This window comes from Pyrus communis, chromosome 5 (genome assembly GCF_041283825.1).
Source record: "Pyrus communis isolate YQ-2024b chromosome 5, ASM4128382v1, whole genome shotgun sequence".
NCBI classification, from domain to species: domain Eukaryota; kingdom Viridiplantae; phylum Streptophyta; class Magnoliopsida; order Rosales; family Rosaceae; genus Pyrus; species Pyrus communis.
Window position 1 is genome coordinate 9,159,949 of NC_142569.1, and position 20,651 is coordinate 9,180,599.

General features: G+C 38.1%; 2 protein-coding genes, 1 long non-coding RNA gene and 2 pseudogenes across 4 annotated transcripts; 2 read left to right on the plus strand and 3 right to left on the minus strand.

Annotated features, from left to right (window-relative positions):
- Positions 1 to 546: 546 nt before the first annotated feature.
- LOC137725968 (F-box/kelch-repeat protein At3g06240) lies at positions 547 to 2,628 on the minus strand. Its single transcript, XM_068464812.2, has 2 exons — positions 2,365 to 2,628; positions 547 to 1,841 (listed from the first exon to the last, which is right to left on the minus strand). The coding sequence occupies exon 2, from the start codon at positions 1,773 to 1,775 to the stop codon at positions 693 to 695; it is 1,083 nt and encodes a 360-aa protein (XP_068320913.2). The 5' UTR covers positions 1,776 to 1,841; positions 2,365 to 2,628; the 3' UTR covers positions 547 to 692.
- A 1,408-nt stretch (positions 2,629 to 4,036) lies between these two features.
- LOC137724700 (F-box/kelch-repeat protein At3g06240-like) lies at positions 4,037 to 4,811 on the plus strand (annotated as a pseudogene).
- Positions 4,812 to 9,473: 4,662 nt separating this feature from the next.
- On the minus strand, positions 9,474 to 10,306 carry LOC137724701 (auxin-responsive protein SAUR78). The gene has a single exon (XM_068463425.2). The coding sequence runs from the start codon at positions 10,140 to 10,142 to the stop codon at positions 9,747 to 9,749; it is 396 nt and encodes a 131-aa protein (XP_068319526.1). The 5' UTR covers positions 10,143 to 10,306; the 3' UTR covers positions 9,474 to 9,746.
- A 3,725-nt stretch (positions 10,307 to 14,031) lies between these two features.
- Positions 14,032 to 16,365, minus strand: LOC137724702 (uncharacterized; annotated as a pseudogene). Its single transcript, XR_015962013.1, has 6 exons — positions 16,106 to 16,365; positions 15,720 to 15,970; positions 15,368 to 15,514; positions 15,254 to 15,281; positions 14,958 to 15,028; positions 14,032 to 14,753 (listed from the first exon to the last, which is right to left on the minus strand). The product of XR_015962013.1 is annotated as an uncharacterized LOC137724702 (transcript).
- Positions 16,366 to 17,419: 1,054 nt separating this feature from the next.
- Positions 17,420 to 19,858, plus strand: LOC148696705 (uncharacterized). Its single transcript, XR_015962014.1, has 3 exons — positions 17,420 to 17,620; positions 17,999 to 19,328; positions 19,434 to 19,858. It is a non-coding gene; the product is annotated as an uncharacterized LOC148696705 (long non-coding RNA).
- Positions 19,859 to 20,651: the final 793 nt, after the last annotated feature.

Below are 20,651 nucleotides of genomic sequence, written 5' to 3' on the forward strand. Positions count from 1 at the left end.
TAAGGTATTAAAGTGATTAGTTGTGAGAGAATTTAAGTCGAGAGGATAAGAAATTTATTACCACCTTCAAATTAAAATCACATTAAGCACGCCGCAACCCGGCGAGCCCCTCCCTCGGGTTAGATTGACACACCCACGTTTGATGGGGTTAAAATTTTTACCTGCAAATTGCCCAGACTAAAAAGGCCGTCTAAAATTCTGTAAATTTTGAAAAGTCAGATAGAATAAAAAGGGAGAAAAAAAAAAAAAAAAGTAAATTTTGAAAAGTTTGTTCAGTTTCACCACACAGAGTAAACTGAAGCAGTAAATGTCAATTTGAGAGTAATTTACCAGTTGATGCAAGACAAACAGTTGTCCACCTTTTCCATATCTACCTTAACAACCAAAGTAACTTAAATGCTCCAACTTCACAAATAATGCTTCCTAGAGTCATGGTAAATTCTTGAACTCCAAAAACCACAAAGCCATTAACAAATTTGTTGAGAGATTAACTAATCAGATAACAAACAATAGTAAATCATCGTCCGCCGTCAAATAAACGTACGATTTCACCAAAGCAAACACAAGAGAACAACTTCATTAACAACAAAACATAAACTTGCTGAGTTCCATACAAGAATTGGGTAGCAAACACAAAAGATGCATAGACCGAAAGAGGTAGAAACATACGCACTGGTTTAAACACGCAATCACTAGTTCTGCTGAAAGTTTGGAGACACCAGGCTCTCCACATACACGTCAGCAAAGATGGGAAACGGAAGGCCATTTACCAAGAACTTTTTACAAGTTCCGTTCTTCGTGTTGCACAGTAGTAATTGCTTTCGATTTCTCACCAGTAATATCTTGCCATCCTTCCAGTAACACAACGGCTGTAGAGAAAAATATGAGTCAGTGATCAAGATCCTCGTCCAAGACTCCTTCACATTATACTCTTTCATGACCCAAAACGAGTGTTGCTTCATACTGCTCTTGTGTAGCAAACAAAGGCACCCTCCCAAAACGCCAATCGTAAATCTAGTATGATTTGTGACTGAATCAGGTGGTGCCAAGTCTAAGAACTTCTCTTCTGCTAAATCAAATGCAGCAATGACATAGGTAGCTCCAACTCCGACGGGGCCACATAACCAGTGCACAGCTCCATTGAGAAATGTTGTGGAATCGTCCAGAAGATGTTTGTAAGGAAAATCTTGAACCCTTTTCCATGAATTGTTTTTCAGTGAAAACACATGCACCATGCATCCATAAGCAACCTTCACAAACTTGTAGTCATTGATAGAAGGAGCATAACCAAAACTGTGCCTATGATAGCCATTACGGCTGTCTTGTCCAGGACAAACATGAATCGGCATGGGGCAATCCGGTACCCTCAAGCAATCTCTGGTGGTAGGATTGAATATAAAGAGTTTTTCTGGCACGGGCATAATGCAGACCAATCCATTACACGAACCAAAGGTTTGGATCCAAGGAAGGAGGGGTTGGCCGCCCTTGAGTGGAAAATCAAGCTCCAGGGGTAACAAATCATCATCTATAGGTGCGAGATGGTCCAAGGAGAAGAGAGAATTTGTAGAACTGATAAGGAGTTTGCGACTCTGGGTTCTCTTCAGGTGAGCTTGGATGAAGTGGGGTTGAGTGGTGAGATGGAGCCATAACTTCGATACACACCGGAATCTACACACAGACTTCACAGGAAGTCTAGAGAGAATGTCTTCAATGATATCTTCTGAAAGGTTTGGGCCGTTTGACATTTTTTTCGGGGTCAAAAACAGGTTTTGCATTGATGCCTAAAAGTTCAGTACTTGGCAATGGCTTAGTGATTTTCAAACTCCTTGTTCCCTTCTCCTCTGCAGAAAAAAGAACAAACCCAACTTACACAAAATTCAGTTTCGAGTGCAGGTGGCAAAGATGGGAGCTCCAAAATCGATGTCCTTACACCAAGATATTTGCAACTTTATTTCTAGATCAATAACTAACCATGGGTCCTTACAAACTTTTAAACAATTCCATACCCATATATTTGAAAATTACCTAACTTTACAACAAGAGAAAAATTACACGTAATTTGAAATGAAAACATTTTCACAAAGGATTTAAACAGATTATAGCAAAATTTGGGCATAGATGCCTGAAGTTGAGTACTTTATCCAGATTATAACTTGGTTTCTTAATTCAGGAACTAAACATGGGTCTGTATAATCATATAAATTAAATAGCTTTATAATCAGAGAAATTCAACATAATTTGGGGTAAACCCATTTCAATAGAGACGAAGCAAAATTAATCACCCAAAAAAAAAAGGATAAAAACGCAAAATTTTGCAACAAAAGAGAGAGAGAGAGGGTTAGCAGGAAAAATATGTGACGATACCCAGAAAACAAGGGTGGGGTTTTTTTTTCTTCTGCAAATCCAGTGACAGTGCCAATCTTTCTCTCCGTCTCCTTCTCTCTGCTAGCTCGTGCCTTGGGCTTCTTCTTCTTCTTCTATCTCAATCGGCACCGCCAAATACTCTCATTCCATACTTCTATTTGGGGTTTTGGGGACCAGTCTCTCTCTCTCGCTCCGGAAAATGGAAAGAAATAAAGAAATAAAAACGAAGTCAACAAAAGAAGGGAAAATGAAGACCGGTTTGGTACTGAGGTGATTCTGAAAAAAACTGCTATAAAAAAAAGTTGGGAGCTGTTTTTGTGTTTGGTAAACACTCAGCTTCAGTTTTTTTTCACAGTTTTGGATGAAAAAAAGCCAAAAACAAGAAGCTACAAAACCTAGCTTTGAAAAACTGGCTTTTTTCACATCTGTTTTACATAAGAGTTTACCAAACACTCTAATACTGCTTTTTTTTTCAAAAGCACTTTTACAAAAAAGTTTACGAAACACTCTGCTGCTTTATTTCACAGTTGCTTATTCTCACAGCACAGCAGAATCAGTTTTTTTTCAAAGCACAGCAATACCAAACCAGCCCGAAGTCAAGTCGAATCACACGACGAAATAAATGAAAGCGGCTTTTGGCCCTTTTGCAAGGGATATAGGAATTTTTCAGTGGGATAGAAATACCGTCTAGTAATCTATATGTCATGATACAAATGGTTGAATATTTGAAAAATAATTCAACCATTAATATTATGAGATTTACTGAATCAATTATTGTTCCTAAAATACTGAGAAATTTCTTCACATGAAGAGGTTTCCTCACGAGGATGTCTGATCTAATAATCTATACTAGCAATTGGCACAGACGTTGCACATTTATAATTAAATTTGTTTTTTATTTTAGTATGACTTATCATTAATGAGTACTGATAACAACTCAAAAAGGAAAATGATAAATACAAAAAAGGAAGAGAGAAGGTAAGAGAACACGGGGAATATAGAAAGATGAAGAAAAGTGGGGTTTATTTATGTATTTTTTAATTTTTAAATTGGATATGCTATATTTATATAGCTGTGATGTTAGTATAAAAAATAATTAAATTTATTTTTGTTCAGTTCTGATGAGAGGGTTAGAATGATAATTCGTTAAGAATTTCGATTGACAAACAAGGTCTTATTAATATCTAGTTTAAATATATAGAGTAAGCGGCCATTTATTACAGTAGTGGAGATAAGTGTTACCCTTACACTGGGTTCCAACCCTGTCGGCTTAATCTAACATCTAATTTAATATCTCGGTGGTGCAGTTGAGTGTTGTCCTTACACTGAGTTCGAACCAGCTTCATCTAACATCTAATCTAATATCTAATTTAACAAATCTATCCGTTGACAAAGAAAAAAAAAAATATATATATATATATATAATTTGAGAGCAACAAAATGGTGAAGCTTCATTTTATCAATCATGCCCTGGCTTTGATAGTGAAGAACAATGAACAACTACCCAAGTAAAATAGGAACAAAATGGTAATTCAAAAATTCAAACGTGGAGGAGATAAACGCGAACGTGCAGGATTACGTACAAAAAAAACAGACACAAAACCTCGCATGAATTCCCCACTGAAAAGTCAGACACAAGGACCAACTTCATAAAACACTCGATCTAGTCTTCATGCTTCATAAAATCACAGTCATTGTCATTACTGAACCTCCGCAACCTCAAGAAGTGGGGTTCCATCATGCATACGGTTTTGGATATGCTCATTCTGTTGATGATTACAAGTTTGTCACAATTCCTTATGGATGCATGGTTCTCATTTTTTCATTGAAAAGCAATTCATGGAAAAGGTTCAAGATTGTCCTTACAAACATCATTTGGAGGGTTCAGGGACGTTTCTCAATGAAGCTGTCCGCTGGTTTTGTGGACGCGCCTTGAAGATGGTGGTAACTGCATCATTGCTGCTTTTGATTTGGCGGAGGAGAAGTTCTTAGACTTGCCCGCACCTAAATCTGTCACTGCTTATCAGACGTTTACAACTGGTGTTCTGGGAGGGAGTCTTGTTTACCATACCAGCATGATAGGGAATACTCATTTTGGGTTATGAACGATTATGGTGTGAAGGAGTCGTGGAGTAGAATATTTATAGCCGAATCATATTCGTCTACTTCTTTGAAGCCATTATGTTACTGGAAGGATAACAAGATATCCTTCCGGATAAATTCTGTGCAAACCAAATGGGGCTTGCAAAAATTTCTTGACAGATGGCCTCCCGGATAAATTCTGTGCTGATGTGTATCTGGAGAGTCTCATCTGTCCGAGTTACCACAAGAATTTGCAGCTGCGCTTGATTCCGATGACATTCTACACGTTTCTACTCCTGGTGAATATGAACTACTTGCTTCTTGTAACAGAGTTGAGCAAGGTTGTAACCAAAACAAGTAACTGAGCAAGTGTAGGTCCAGTGGTTTAAGCCTCATTGACTGTTTACTTAGTTTTGATGTAATTCTCTGCTGAATTGACGACAGAGACATGGAGCAGGCGATAGTTATACTCTCCTGTGCGTTTGTTGTACCGGATTATTTCGAACTTGATTAGCTTCAAAAACCAAGCTGGACTGGCTTAGACTAGACTAAGCTAGACTGACTTAGCGAAGCGTTTGATGCAATGTCGGACTAAAAAACAGAATAATTAACAAATCTTAATATTATATTATTTACTCTACATATATTAATATTATATTATTTCATTTATATTATTAGTATACTGCATTCTTTTTTTTTCATAACAATTCTCTATTTTTCTATTCTCTCCCTTCCCATCTTTCTTCTCTGTCCAAGGCAACCCAGTCCCCAGATCATCCCAATCGCCATCCAAACCCAGAAATAGAATCTTGGCCTTCTTCTGCCACAACCCGTAGAAGCAGTCCAGCAGAAACATGGCGGCGATTGATTCTTCTTCAGGAGTAGATTAGTGGAGTTAAGGAGAATAAAGCCCTTGTCAAATCTACCTACACAACAAGCCTTAACAAAATTAGTGTATAACAAATCTATATGCACAACACGACTCTAGGATCACCACTTAGTTAATAACTGTGGATGCAAATTTTCGTCTTCTCATTTTTTGACAAAATTGCACCTATAAAACAATCAACACCTTTGGTCAAGACCAAAAGCCTCATGTGCCCACGATGAATGGGGGGTGGCTTTGGCCGAAGAACCTCTGATGCCAAAGTTAGAATTTAGAGAGAAAAATGTTTGGAGAGTTTTTGGGAGTTTTGCAAGAGTGTGTAACTTAGCTTTTTAGAGAAAACAGGGTCCAATTTATAGAGCATGGCCGGCCCTCTTTAGGAGAGAGAGAGTGGGCGGCCTTTGGGTGTTTTTTGGGGTGTAATGGGTGAGTTATTTGGCAATTAATGGATTAATTAGGTAATAAATTCATTAATTGGCCAATTAACTCAATTTATATGAAATGTTTTGAAGGTTACGGAGTAAATACCTTGTAGGGAATATAAGATGAGGATGGATGAAATAATTTTGAATTTGCTACCTATTTTGGGCATTTTTGGCTTGGTTGAGGGATGCTTGCCCATTGCTCACGCATAGGAAACCTAGTGTGCCTCGAGGGTAATTTTGTCATTTTTACCCAAAAATCCATATGTCGCCTCTTGATTATTTTTGGCTCCATAAATGCCCCCATACCTGCTGGTCTACTCGTAGGAAAGGGCAGCAGGTGTAGAGATCTTGCTCTAGGAAACTTAGGATCGGTTCCTATTTTGATGTAGATTCCCTCTTTAATATGAAATTAGATCCTTCTAGGATAGGAAAATAAATTCCTCTCAAAGTCTATTTAAGTCCACCTTAAGTGGGTTGTTAAATTAACTTTGGAGAGCTATTTATTCTACCGTACAAGAGAGAGAAAGCTTAGAGGATATTTCTTCCCCCTTCTCTAGCAATCTTCTACATATTGCCCTTGCAAAAGATCGTCTTTCGTTGCTTGCTTCGTCTCCGCGCCGCACTAATGTAAAAAATTTAATTTTCCTTGTCTTCTTCTTGGATAGTGCTGTCGTGGTGCAACCGTCGGGGTGGTGCGGCATGCCAGCTGACATGGGCCAAGAGTCGGCTTGGTATGGTCCAAGGAGGTGGTGTGGCAGGGGCCATTGTTTGTGCTGCTCAGCTTAATTGAAGTCAAGGATTGGCTCAACATGGGCTGAGGAAATGGCGTGGCATGAGTTACGGTTTGGGCTGCTTGTCGGAAATGAGGAAACTGCTTGAGTTTGATTTCTCAGTTGCCATAGATGGAGCAATCAAGGATGGAACTGCCAAGATTGGAGCTGCTGAAGATAAAGTATTGGATGAGCGAATTGTTGAGTGCAAAAAAGTGGCTACTGCCCCCTGACCATTTTGCTTCCTACTCGATCTTCAAGCATTCAATCCTTTGAGCCATATGGCTTTCTCGCACTAGAAAGCTTACCCAGATGGGTGTCGGGGAATTAGTTTACCTTCTTGCACTGGAAAGCAATTAGTTTACCCTCTCGCACTAGAGAGCATTTAGTTTATCCTCTTGCACTGGAGAGCATACCCATAGGGGTGTCGGGGAATTAGTTTACCCTCTCGCACTGGAGAGCAATTAGTTTATCATTTCACGCTGCAGAGCAAACCCTTTTGGGTGTCGGGGAATTTGTTTACTCTCTCACACTGGAAAGCAATTAGTTTATCCTCTCATGCTGGAGAGCAAACCCTTTTGGGTGTCGGGGAATTGGTTTACCCTCTCACACTGGAGAGCAATTAGTTTTTCCTCTCGCACTGGAGAGCATGGAAATCATTGTCATGAGTGTAGCTGAAGAAAGTTGGACTATTGGGACAACCGAAATAATCCTTAGCCTGCCTCCGGTTGTTGGTAGTTGGGCTGGTGTGTCATTCTGGTACTCCTCTGCCCCCGTCGTGCTATTAGGTTGAGCTGCTACATTTGTCGAAACAGAAATAATCTTTATATCCAGCAATCTATATGGGGTAGTCTCATCTGCTCGATCTTGTCATTGAAAGATGACTCGCTTATGTTGGTTATGTCTCATCGGAACGCTTTTTCAATAGTTTCGTTGCGCAGGAAATTGCGCAATCACTTGGTCAAGAACCTTTATACTTCTTCCTGAATTTGTCTTTGTTTAGGGTGGCAGAGCTCTTGGCTGCCCCCGATCGTGACCTGCTGGTCTAGGCTGCTCTTCCATGTGTTCAGCATGTTTATGCCACGGTTGTGGTGGGTGTGTTATGTCCTAGCAGGCGAGCGGGTAACTCGTAGGCTGCTGGTTATACTTGAGCCGGATTGAGTGACTGTTTCTCTTTATCCGCTGTGATACTTACTCCGATGTGAGGTCGATGATGCTCCTTGTGGGCCTTGTCGCGAATGAACACTTCTCCTAGAAGGTTGCTCATGTTGATTATCGGAGTGTGGCCCCAAACGTGAATGTATGTTTGTCCGTAGGCCTAACTGAAAGTGCACGCTCCTCCACACACTAAGACGGTAGTATATGCTATCTCGGGGGTCTAGTCGGGAATGTACTCTGTTAGAACGCTTGGTTCGTGACTGGTCAAGTAGCTGCTTGTCGGGACACTGGTGGAGAGGTTCTTCTGCCCTTATCCTTTTTCAAGACACCTCGTCCGGGACACATTGGATCTCGGTGCGTTGCAAGAGTTGATTCACCGAGGTTGTCTGTTTTGCAAGGGCACTCGTCAACTCTATGACTTGTCGAGACAAATGTTGTTTGCCATTTGGATTGGAAGAACTTGGAAGGAATATGTCTCCTTGAGTAGTGGAAATGTGGTAGGCTCTGTATGGTTGAGATAGTCTTCGGCCGATTTGGGCTGCTTGGAATGCTGCGGGAGCAGGCTGGGCCACGAGAGTGGGCTGCTCGGCGGAAGCAAGCTAGGCCGCAGGAGTAGGTTGCTCGGTGTATGATGCATGCAGGTGCGAGGCTTGGGCTCGGTTTGGCAACGCGTTGGGCACGTGTTGGGCGTGGAGTGACATGGCTTGGGTCGTGGCCTTAGTGCCGTGAACTGCCTTGGATGGCACGGCTCAGGTCGTGGTGGTGACACTATTGACCTTGCCGTTCCACCTACAAAATTTCACCTACAAAACTGCACCTACAAAACAATCAACACCTTTGATCAAAATTGCACCTACAAAACAATCAACACCTTTGGTCAAGGCCAAGAGCCTCATGCACCCACGATGAATGGGGGGGCTTTGGCTGAAGAACCTCCAATGCCAAAGTTAGAATTTAGAAAGAAAAGTGTATGGAGAGTTTTTGGAAGTTTTACAAGAGTGTGTAACTTAGCTTTTTAGAGAAAATGAGATCCAATTTATAGAGCATGGCCGACCCTCTTTGGGAGAGAGAGTGGTCAGCCTTTGGGTGTTTTTTGGGGTGTAATTGGTGAGTTATTTGGCAATTAATGGATTAATTAGGTAATAAATCCATTAATTGGCCAATTAACTCAATTTATATGGAATGTTTTGAAGGTTATGGAGTAAATACCTTGTAGGGAATATAAGATGAGGATGGATGAAATAATTTTGAATTTGTTACCTATTTTGAGCACTTTTGGCTTGGTTGCAAGATGTTTGCCCACTGCTCGCGCATAGGAAACCTAGTGTGCCTCGAGGGTAATTTTGTCATTTTATCCCAAAAATCCACATGTCGCCTCTTGATTATTTTTGGCTCCACAATAACCACCAAAGGTCTCTCACTTCATGATGAGTTACAAGAGTTACACAATAATGAAATTTGTAGACTTCTTAATTAATTATTCGAGAGTTGTTATTTTATTTTTTATTTTTTTAACAAATAATATATTTATACTAAAGAGATGGGAGAGTGGGCTAAGTCTTATAATAGACTAGCAATAATAATGTTCAGATTTGTTTTTAGCGAGAATACGACCAATTATATTGGACACTCCCCAATTAGAGACTTTTACTGTGATCAGCACATGGTGCGGTATGTCACATGTCATTATACATTTGGAGAAATTTTTTTTTCAAATATTCCTCCAATTATATAATTACATGTGACAATATCGCCCTGTATTCTAGTTATACTGAAAAATCTCTCCTCCCAAATTTCAAAACATAGTCGAATCACTTTAACATGCTTTATTGTAAAATTCCAAGAGATCCTTAGGGACATTTATTTTTATTTATGAGAGAATTTCAAGAATATTGATAGAGTACAACATCATAACCCCATGACTAATCACAAATACAATCGTATTAGCATGATCCACCAAATTAAATGCGATGTGGTTAGAACAAAAAAAATTTAATTAAGCACAATAATCAATAACAGCAAAGGGATGACCTTTGAATTAGCAGATCAAACCCTAATTAATCAGAACACATAGAGGGCAGCCAATTCCTCCAATGACTCTGAAGTGCTACCAAAGCTGGGATCTTCTGCATTATTCTCCAGCATCCACAACAAGTGATCAAACAAAACCACCTCACAGTTTACCAAGATGCCATTCTCCTCTCCTCGTTTTTGCTTCGGTGACTTGTCGATCAAGGCATCTAACAACGGATGGTTGAGGTACTTCGAGCTAATCACATAACGCTTCCTCGTGCTTCCCACGAATATTACAGTTTGGTGATGATGAAGCTCATGACTATCATGCACACATATATTCTCCCTCGCAGATTTCGACCTTAGGCTACCGCATGATGAAGATCGCCCTAGCTGTCTTGACAAGCTCTTGCACTTCCGTATCAGAAAATTCATCTTCTTCATCCTTAAAAGCCTAATTGTTTTGGATCGAAGATCGATCAGAGAGAGAGAGAGAGAGAGATGGGGCGTTAAATTTTGATGGAGAAGTAATTAGGGTGATTGGAAATATAAAGGAAGCTTGGGAGACACTCATGAAATCACAGAAGTAGGATTTAAGATGTGAGGATTGGATTGAGTTGGTGCAAAGTCGTTGTTTTCCGGTACTCGAAAAGATGTGGGGTCTATAAATTTGCAACCAAACATCTTTTTTAGTGACAAAAACAAGTCATCTTTTTTGTTGAATACAAATGTTGTGCCTGGTGTGGTAGGGGCATCTTTTACACACCTGGGCACAGTAGACAGTGAAGCAAGCACAAGCTCTTGTCGCTATAGAGCTATAGTAGCTAGTCAAGGCACCAAGCACGTATGGTACTAGGTAGCTAGCCAAAGACATGTTCCTTCTTAAAGAACTCAAACATTAAGAAAATCTCATGTTTACTCGATTCTATTTAGTTTTGATTCATTTTATTAACATGATTGATTATTTAGGATGTCCAATGATGGATTAAATAGTGTACGCTAGCTAGACAAAGACGTGGTATCATTAATTCTTGAAGAACAAGAAAGAACGGATGCTTTGAGAAAATTTCACTTTGGCTACTTTTCTTCGGCTGTGATCCTTTTGTAGGCATGATTGACTGCTTACGAAATAGAATGACCATTTAGAGCATGATTTATGTTTAAACAATCTAGGGCTAAATTCTAAAATCAAACTGTATATGGGTGATTCTACACTTTAAATAATCAATCATGTGTCAATAAATAGGATTAAAGTCGAAGAAAATTAAACAAAAATGCGATATCTCTTCACACGTCTGTTCTTTCTTGGATAATAACAAACGTCATGATCAGAAAAGAAATCACCAGCCAGCACCTCATCTTATCCCCCAATGGTTCTATATACAGGTGGATTATTCACTTGGCCAAATACTACTAAGGGCTGGTTTGGTATTGCTGTGCTTTGAAAAAAAACTGATTCTGCTGTGCTGTGAAAATAAGCGGCTGTGAAATAAAGCAGCAGAGTGTTTGGTAAACTTTTTTGTAAAAGTGCTTTTGAAAAAAAAAAAAAACCGTATTATAGTGTTTGGTAAACTTTTATGTAAAACAGATGTGAAAAAAAACCGATTTTTCAAAGCTGGGTTTTGCAGCTTCTTGTTTTTGGCTTTTTTTCACCCAAAATTGTGAAAAAAAGCTGAAGCTGAATGTTTACCAAACACAAAAAAGCTCACAGCTTTTTTCAGAATCACCTCGGTATCAAACCAGGTCTCAGTCACTTCAAAGATAACAATAAATCACAAGCAAAATATAATTAACAACTACTAAATTTACGAGTGTTATAGTCGTTAGATTTGATTTTCACAACTACTAAATTTTTTATTTTCAATCTTAGCCGTTCAGTTTCGGTATCATTCAATACTACGTAGTATTGAAGAATTTCCCTCGAGGTAATACAAACAGGGGCCCCTCTAAAAGTTATAATAATTATAGCCGTTGGATAAAATTTCAACGGCTCGATGGGTTTAGTCAGGAGGATCATGACCCTTTGCTCAGGAGAGGATCCTGATCCTATTCGCTCAAGTTCAAATCCCTCTTTTATAATTTAAATAAAATTAATGTAATTATCTTACTATTTGTCGAATAAAAATGAGTGATTACATGGGACCCTTGGAGTTAATAATGCAATTAAGATGGACCAAGTGTTGATTAGGAATGAAAAATGCAGATACATGTGTTATCATTTTCTTCTCCTAAGCTAGCTGGATTCCACCATTGATGTATTGTGTCGTGTAAAGCGGTAGTAAACTGCTTGTTGTTGCTGAGTCTTGACAAATACCGGAACACATGCTAGCCACTCACCAATTATTGAAAGCATCTTATCATGATCCAGTTGAAATGACTCCATCTCCATGCATTTCTTTCTCCTGTTCAGATTGACATGTCATCCTCCTTTTGATTTGGGATGCATGTTTTTCCACTAATGTTATCAACACGAACACGAACACCAACATCACAGACATAGGTTTTTAACTCAATCACTTTGTTAGAAACTTTACATGGGTTTATAAGTAAATTAGGTTACTCACCGTATTTCTAATTGGTTTTATGGTGATATCTCAACTTTCTTTATGATATTAAAGCATGATGTCCCACGTGTGAAGCCCAACGGCCACACGTGCGCTCCATGTCATCCCATTTGTGTTGTCTACGTGTGTTGGCTTGAAAATTCTCACACGTGAGGTGATGTGATGAGAATGAGTCTCATCAATGTGTTGAGAATAAGTCCTCATTGATAGGAAGAGAGATTTTGCATAGGCTTATAAGTAAGTTGGACTACTCCTTATATTGCCAATTGGTTTTATGGTGGAACCTCAACTTTCTTCCCACCTATTGCTACATGTGAGATTTGATCATAGGCATTAGTGAGATTAGTAGTGAATCTCCCACTAATAAACTGTTTGTCATACTCGTTTTGATTTGAGATGCATGTATTTTGAGTTACTAAATCTATAATAATTTAATCCGCGTTGTTTTCGGATTAGACATAGGGTTATTATACAAAATGGTCTATGAGATTTAAATAATCAATAGAAATGGTCTCTGAGATGATTGGTCCACAGGAAAACTGAAAAACTCGTCGGAAACTGGGTAAACTTTAAACGTTCATAACTTCTTCAATACTCAACCAAATTGAGTGATTCAAAAAATGAAAATAATACTTCTTGACAAGATGAAGAGAATAATACCTTTTTTGAAGGCTAACTCGCCGTGGTTTGGTTGGACAACGGCTCGAAAGTGGCTAACCATTTTCGAGTTAGCCACTTTCGAGGAGTTTTCCGGCCAAACCACGGCGAGTTATAAATAACGAAAGATATCATTCTCTTCGTCTCGTTGAGAAGTATGATTTTCGTTTTTGAATCGCTTGATTTTGTTGAGTATTGAAGAAGTTATGAACGTTTAAAGTTTACCTAGTTTCCGGCAAGTTTTCCAGTTTTCCTGCGGATCAGTCACCTTTCAGGCTATTTTCTGGCTATTATTTGGCTTCCAAATAGGTATAATCTTGTTCTACACTTTCTTATTTTCATTTTGATATATTATGGGTCGAATTTGGTTAAGAATCGATTGAGTTATGAAGTTTTGAAAATTGCCCATAGAGTTTTTAACGGAAGAACTAAAATCATGGATGGTGGACAATCTCAGGGACCATTTCTATTGATTTTCAATATCAAGAACCATTTCTATTGATCATGCAAATCTCAAGACTATTTTGTATAATAATCCTTAGACATTAAACCCTAGATATGGAGAAAAACTTTCATATTCTGAATGCACAAACTCTATGCGGCACCTTAAGTGTAGACGTGGACCAAGGTATGTGCCCTCGTCAAGTTTTTTGTCCTAGACACATTTCACTTATTAATTAGCAACAATGTTTATTCGACCAACACTATCGTTGCACAGACACATTCATGCATGTTCAATACTATTTCGTAGATTTTGAATCGGTTTCAAGTCGTATCATCATATCATTCGTCCCACGTAAAAAGAACCACTTGATCATAATAAAATAATTAATGCAAGTGGGGCCAGGTCACATAAAAGTGCTGTGTGATTTGGAAAGCAACGAATGGTTTCTTTCTCCAAACTTCCGAGTGTGTATATATGTAGTAGCCGGGCCAAGAGATTAATCAATGTGCCATTTGTTGGCCAACATCATCAAAACCCCTCCATTTCAAACCAAACACAGAGACAAATTATTCTTAGTTGTCGATAGCGACGTCCGATCTTCGTTGCTTATTGCTTAAGAATTTTTTGCACTACAATGTAATGTTACATTTGTAAAATAACTCCTACACAGAAATTGATTTAAATTCTGCGGAAAAATGTTGAGCATAAGTTCACTTGCGACATCATGAGGAACCCAGTGAAATCATGTAGGACTAAAACACGAGCCTATAAACACGAGACGAAGCGTGATAGGGAGAAATTGCCCAAAACATTTTCCGGATCATTTATCTGTATATAGAATACATAAAGGCTACAATTAAAGTGATGGTACTAAATAGAGTAAAGTCTAGTAGGATTTCAAAATTGTGTTCCAAAATCTCAACAGTCGATTGAGCTATTTACTCTTCAAGCAAAATTTATGGTACTTTCGACGTATAACAAAATAATACTTCACCATACCAAACTTAGGACTTGAATGTAGATCAACATCGTCCATCTTGTGAAGTAAGCAACATCAAGTTGGTCCCCCCTACTTAGGAAGACGAGGTGTTTCCATGTATCAATATGAGCTTGTTAAGAAGTTTACTGAAGTAAATATTGATTAGATGAAAGCAATCTAAGACCTCTCTCTTCCTTAGATACAGCTCTAAGTTACATTCAAAAATAGAATGTTAACTAATCATGCGGTAATTGCTTCGCACCCGAATGCTGACCAGAGTTGGAAAGAATTTATACGTGTTACTACTAGCTAACATGAGAATTAAATCTAATAACAAGCAGCAAACTTACAACTCCTCTTTCCCTTGCTGCAGCAAGCGAACCAGCAGCGACAAAATCATCATAAGCCACCTAACAACAAAGGACAAGAATTGTTATTATTTTCATATTTCCCACGTATCATTTAAGTAATGTGCAAGCCCAGGATCTCTTAGTTCTAGTAACATTATTAAAAACTTTAACAAATAGGTAAGATGTTTTATAATGAAATTATAAAACAATGAGTTTACCAATATTAACTGATACAACTTGTCAACTTCTATCTACGATTCTTACCGTCTCAGCTCGAATGAAACCTTTCTCAAAGTCAGAGTGGATGACCCCAGCAGCTTGAGGTGCAGTCATTCCTAAATTAACCAAAAACAAGAATCAGAGAACAACATTACATGAAGAACTTGTTCATCATACTTCCTAACCTATCTAAGTCACTTCATGGCAGCAAGGGGCTTTGTTTTCCATTCAAAACAAAAAAAGATGGCAAAGACAATCAAAAACAGGAATTTTCAACCCACAACTATCAGTAAAACAAATTCTGGGCATACAAGTTTACATTTAGCAAAACTAAAGCTCACCTGCAAGTATGGTCCATGCTTTTGTTTCCTGTAAACAACAGAACAACAACCTTCTTAACAAAAATGGAATATGTATTTCACAATCAGAAAAATTCACAAACTCATTCGTTTAACCTTCTCTCCGGAAGTAAAGTAAGTGCGTAGCCCCAAGACGCTATATGTTGCTCTGATAAGGTTTCCAAGACCACTTTCACCAACACCAAGAGATTCCAAAAATTCCATTCTTTCTTCATATGGTAGTTCAGTAAGCTCAGACTCAACCTGCAAATGCAAACTTCCTAGTTCACATGTCTAGTGTGATAGCTGAAGGCAAACAAAACGTAGGAACACAAATCTGCTAGTCTCAGACAAAAAATCACCAAATTCCTATCAACCATTACAAGCAAAGAGAAAGGGAACCTTTTGTGAATATTTGCTTAATTTCAAACAATAATACTTATGTTCTCATGTATCAGTATCACCAAACCTGTGCAGAAATAGTCACAACTCCAGATTGCAACTCGGGAGCAAGATTCATCACTTCTTTGACATGAGGATTAAGCCCAGGTTCAGCTAGATCAGATTCTGCAACGTTAGCAACATATATAATAGGTTTCATTGTAAGCAAGCAAAGATGCTTTACAGCATCTTTTTCCAAATCTGTTAAAGCAGTCGTGCTGGTTTTCCTTCCATCAGTGCATTCTGAATTTTGTCTTAGGCGGACCTTTCTGTTTCCTCCTGAAATTAGAACTCTTTGTGTCTATGATTTTGTACAACCTTAATACTTTGGGTAATAGAGGAGAAAAAATAAAGGGGATAGAGTGTGATGTACTTGTGCACTGTACGGTAAGTTAGCATCGGATAAAACTATACCTTGGCTTTGGTTTGTGAGTCTTTTGCCCTTCCTTTTTTCAGCTTCTCCATTCTCTTCTCAATCTGCATTTCTTGTGAATAAGACAATTTAGTTCAATCAGCTCATCCAATCTTACCAAGTTAGTATTAAATATTAAAGACATATAATATAGAGGCACCCTAAGACAAAAGTATAAGATGTTAAAACAAGGAACTCCCAAACAGTGTAAGCTACGAAGTTATCATAAAAAATTATTATATACAGCATCAACTTAGGACAAGAAAATGGCACTAGCATTTAACAATATGTTTGCATTAAATATATATATATATATATATATACACACCATGTATATATAGGTGGGTGTGTAGAGGGTTGTCTTATTCATACAGCATGATAGTTCACGCCAAAATACTTCCCATAAATCATCAATTGACAAGCTCATGAATCGCTAAGTCCTGGTTCCCATCATTTATGCCCAATTTCAAATCAAATGGATTTAAAATTGTAATACTATTTCAAAGCGGAGTAAATCTGAGAGACCAACTGGTTTGTGATCTAGGTAAATGACAGACAAGGAATCAGGATCCACAGCATCACAAGAAATAGGTAATGAACTCCAGAACTTGCTTGGAAGATGGTAAGCGTACAGAGGAATATTAATTAGCAAACCAGCGTACAGAGGAAATAGATCTGAGAAAATAAGCTCCAAATTGATAACATCAATATCAGCCTTGGGATCAACTTTGCCACTCACATGAACAACATCGTTATCTTCAAAACAGCGAACAACCTGAAACAACATTAAACATGTCAGTAACAATGTGGAGGTAAGAATTATTGATGAAAAGTATCAACGTAATGACAATGCATATAATGATTATACAAAACAAAACACAGAGAAGAAGCTGGGCCGGCCCCAAAGTATCGACAATGTTATAAAACAAATTCATGAAGGTATTTTCTCAATTCAAAACGGGGAAGCCTTCAAAACATCTAAACAAATAGTAAGGGATTGAAACCTGAAGTATGGAGTCCACTTCGTGAATGTTTGATAAAAATTTATTCCCTAACCCCTGCAAGTAATGAGAATAAGCAAATAAGTTGAGCTGACGCATTCTAACATATTTGCAACAGAACTCAAAATCGAAACATGAAAAGGGAAAGCAAACAAACAATTAACTATGCAAATGTCACCTACCCTGACCAATATTATTAATATTATATTATGTATATATTCATATATATATATATATATAATTATGTATTTTGTAAATTTTATTATTATTTTATATCCTAGTCATTTGACTCATTTATCCAAAAAGTTCCAAAGAATCCAAACTACTCTCAGTCTCTCACTCCCTGCTCGATAGAAAGTTAGAAACCTAAGCTTTTCAGCCATCGCAACTCTCTTTCAATACTGTCAACTCATCTCCGTTTCTCTTGTTTCCGGCGACTTTGTCTTTCTCTGCAATTCATCTCATCATCTCCTTCACCAGCTTAGATTGTCCTTCTCCGAGGTTCCATCTGTCAAGGTAATTTACATACAATTTTGAAGGATATACAGATGAAGTTTAGGAATTTCTTTCATCAGTTTTTCCATTGTACTCTTTTATCAATTTTTCCATCGTACTCTGTCATCAATTTTGAAAAATGGGTTGTTCTTCTCTGTAATTAGATAAAAACTTTCAGAAATCCTAAATTGATAAAATTGGGGATTTATTAATTGGTTTGCTTTTATATGACCTATTTTGCTTTCTGCCTACTTTTTTACATCACATACTAATGCATAAAATTAGGAATTGGTGCCTTATTCACTTGCTGCAAGATAAAATTGGGGATTGGGGATTGGTGTCTTTCAAAACTTTATTCAATTGGGTATTACTTCACATACTAATATGATAAAATTGCAGAGTTATATGACTACAAAGTGAGAGCACAATGTTTGAAAATCCTTGATGGGAGTAACGTGGATTAGTACACAAAGTTGTGGGAGTACTATGATGAGCTTAGGAGGACAAACCCGGGTACTACAGTTCAGATGAAAGTGCTGCCATATGATGATACTCATGTGATATTTCAGAGGATTTATATTTGTTTGGGGGCTTGCAAAAATGGATTTAAGGATGAATGTAGGCAGCTTGTAGGGTTGGATGGTTGTCACTTGAAGGGAGTGTTCAAGGGCCATGTTACTGCCTGTAGTGGGAATGGATGCAAATAACCAAACTTGGGTTACTGTATATGCTCGAGAACGAGGACAGTTGTGTTTGGTTTTTGGAACTGCTAGCTGCTGACTTAGGAATTGTGAATCAGCGTGGTTGGACTTTCATTTCTGACAAACAAAAGGGTTTAATACTCGCTTTTGAGAAGTGTTGCCTGATTGTAATCATTGGTTATGTGTTAGGCATTTATACACCAACTACAAGGTAGATGGGTTTAAGGGGAAATGATTAAAAGATGCATTGTGGAATGTTGCTAAGTCAACAACCATCGCTGATTTTAGAAAGAGTATGGCTGGGGTGAATAGGTTGAATGTCCAAGCTTATAAATGGTGGGTGAAGAGACCAGTCTTGCATTGGAGTATGTCACACTTTGAGACACACAGTCAGTGTGACATTCTCTTAAACAACCTCTGTGAGAGTTTTATTGATGAATATGATATGGTTGAGAAAGGATGCAATGAGGAAGGATAAATGAGCTATCTGCCCAAAAATCCAAAAGAAGTTAGAGGTGTACAAACTGAAAAGCTCATACACTATAACTACATGGTTTGGAGGAGAAAATTTTGAAGTGGATAAAGGCAGATGCAATATATTTGTGGTGGATTTGAATGGGTGTACTTGCTCATGTAGAAGATAGGATTTGACATGCTTTCCTTGCATACATGGTTGCTTGTTCATCTATTATGCAAGGAAACAGCCTGAGGAATTTGTTTCCTCTTGGTACAAGAAGGAAAAGTACTTTAAAGCTTACGAAAACTTGATTCAACCCGTCCAAGGCATGAAATAATGGGATCCATCTGAAAACAAATACATTCTTCCTCCAACTTTTAAAAGGCAGCCTGGGAGACCAAAAAAGAGGAGACATATGGAGGGTGATGAAAATGAATTCAAGTTAAGCAAGAGAGGGCAAAAAAGTGTGAAGTGTAGTGTTTGCAAGGCCTTGGGACACAACAAGGTCATATGCCCAACCACTCATCCTCTTCCAGCTGCTAGAAAAGGAAGAAAAAGTAAGAAAAATGAGGTATACTTTTGATATTTTTTGTTGATTTTTCATTTCTTAAGTGAATTTGTTATTTGTGAATTGTAGTATATGTCAATGCTAATGCTATATGAGTTCATTACTTAGGCCTCAACATCTAAGGCATCACAACCCTCTAAGTCATCACAGTCATGCACTCAAGAAGCTCCACAACCTTCATCTCAACCAACTCAAGCCTCTCAAACCACTTCAAAGTCTACTGCAAGAGGTCAGAAAAGGAGGAGGAATGTTCCATGATGCTGCTTTAATGTTTTAGGTTGTTTAAGGGTTCATTTTGTTATAGTTGAATATGCCCTTAGTTTTTTTTTTAAACAACTTTCTGATAGATCTTTAGTGTTTTGGACAAATCTTTGGTCTTTTTGGTGCTCTTATTTTGGTTTAGTTGTGTACTTATATTTTGGAAGAATACCTTAACCCGTTAGTTGTTAAAGTTGTGGTTTTTTTATACTTTCCTGTGAATTGGAGGGTGTATTGTGAACCTTGTTGTGAATTGAAAGTTATTGACAATTGAACTTTGTTGTGAACCCTTGAAACTTTGTTGGTAGTTGGTAGTTAAAATGATGAATTTGCAGATTTAGAATTCAAAGTTTGTTTGGAATTGAATTTGCAGATTTGAAATAGAAAGTTGTGGTTTTTTTCCTTATTTAATTTGATTTTCTTTTTCAAAAAAATTTGGGCGAAATTTTTTTTTTTGAACCCCTTCTCAAAAAAAAAAAAAAAAAAAATCCACTTGGACTGTCACATCCCCGCCCTGGGCGGATCACTTCCCGGGCTCGCTCCACCACCGTAGCACGATATTGTTCGCTTTGGGCTTACCATTCCCTCACGGTTTTGTTTTTGGGAACTCACGAGCAACTTCCCAGTGGGTCACCCATCATGGGATTGCTCTAGCCCCCTTCTCGCTTAACTTTGGAGTTCCGATGGAACCCGAAGCCAGTGAGCTCCCAAAAGGCCTCGTGCTAGGTAGGGATGAGAATATACATATAAGGATCACTCCCCTGGGCGATGTGGGATGTCACATGGACCCTTTAATGACACGTGGTGTCCAGTCATTGTCCACATGAGCGCTACGTCATCAATTAACGGGAGACTTAATAGTTTGGCTAACAGATGTATGAGACTGTTCCAAAATTAACACTTTAGGTATAATTCTGGGACGAAAAAAACTTAATGAACTAAATGTTGAAAACCACGAAATATAAGGGTAGTAAACTGAGATTTACCCTTATTTTTTTGTCATTAATATTTTTTAATCGACCTGATGGACAAGAGTTGAGAGAGGTATGTGAGAAGTAAAAATAGGTG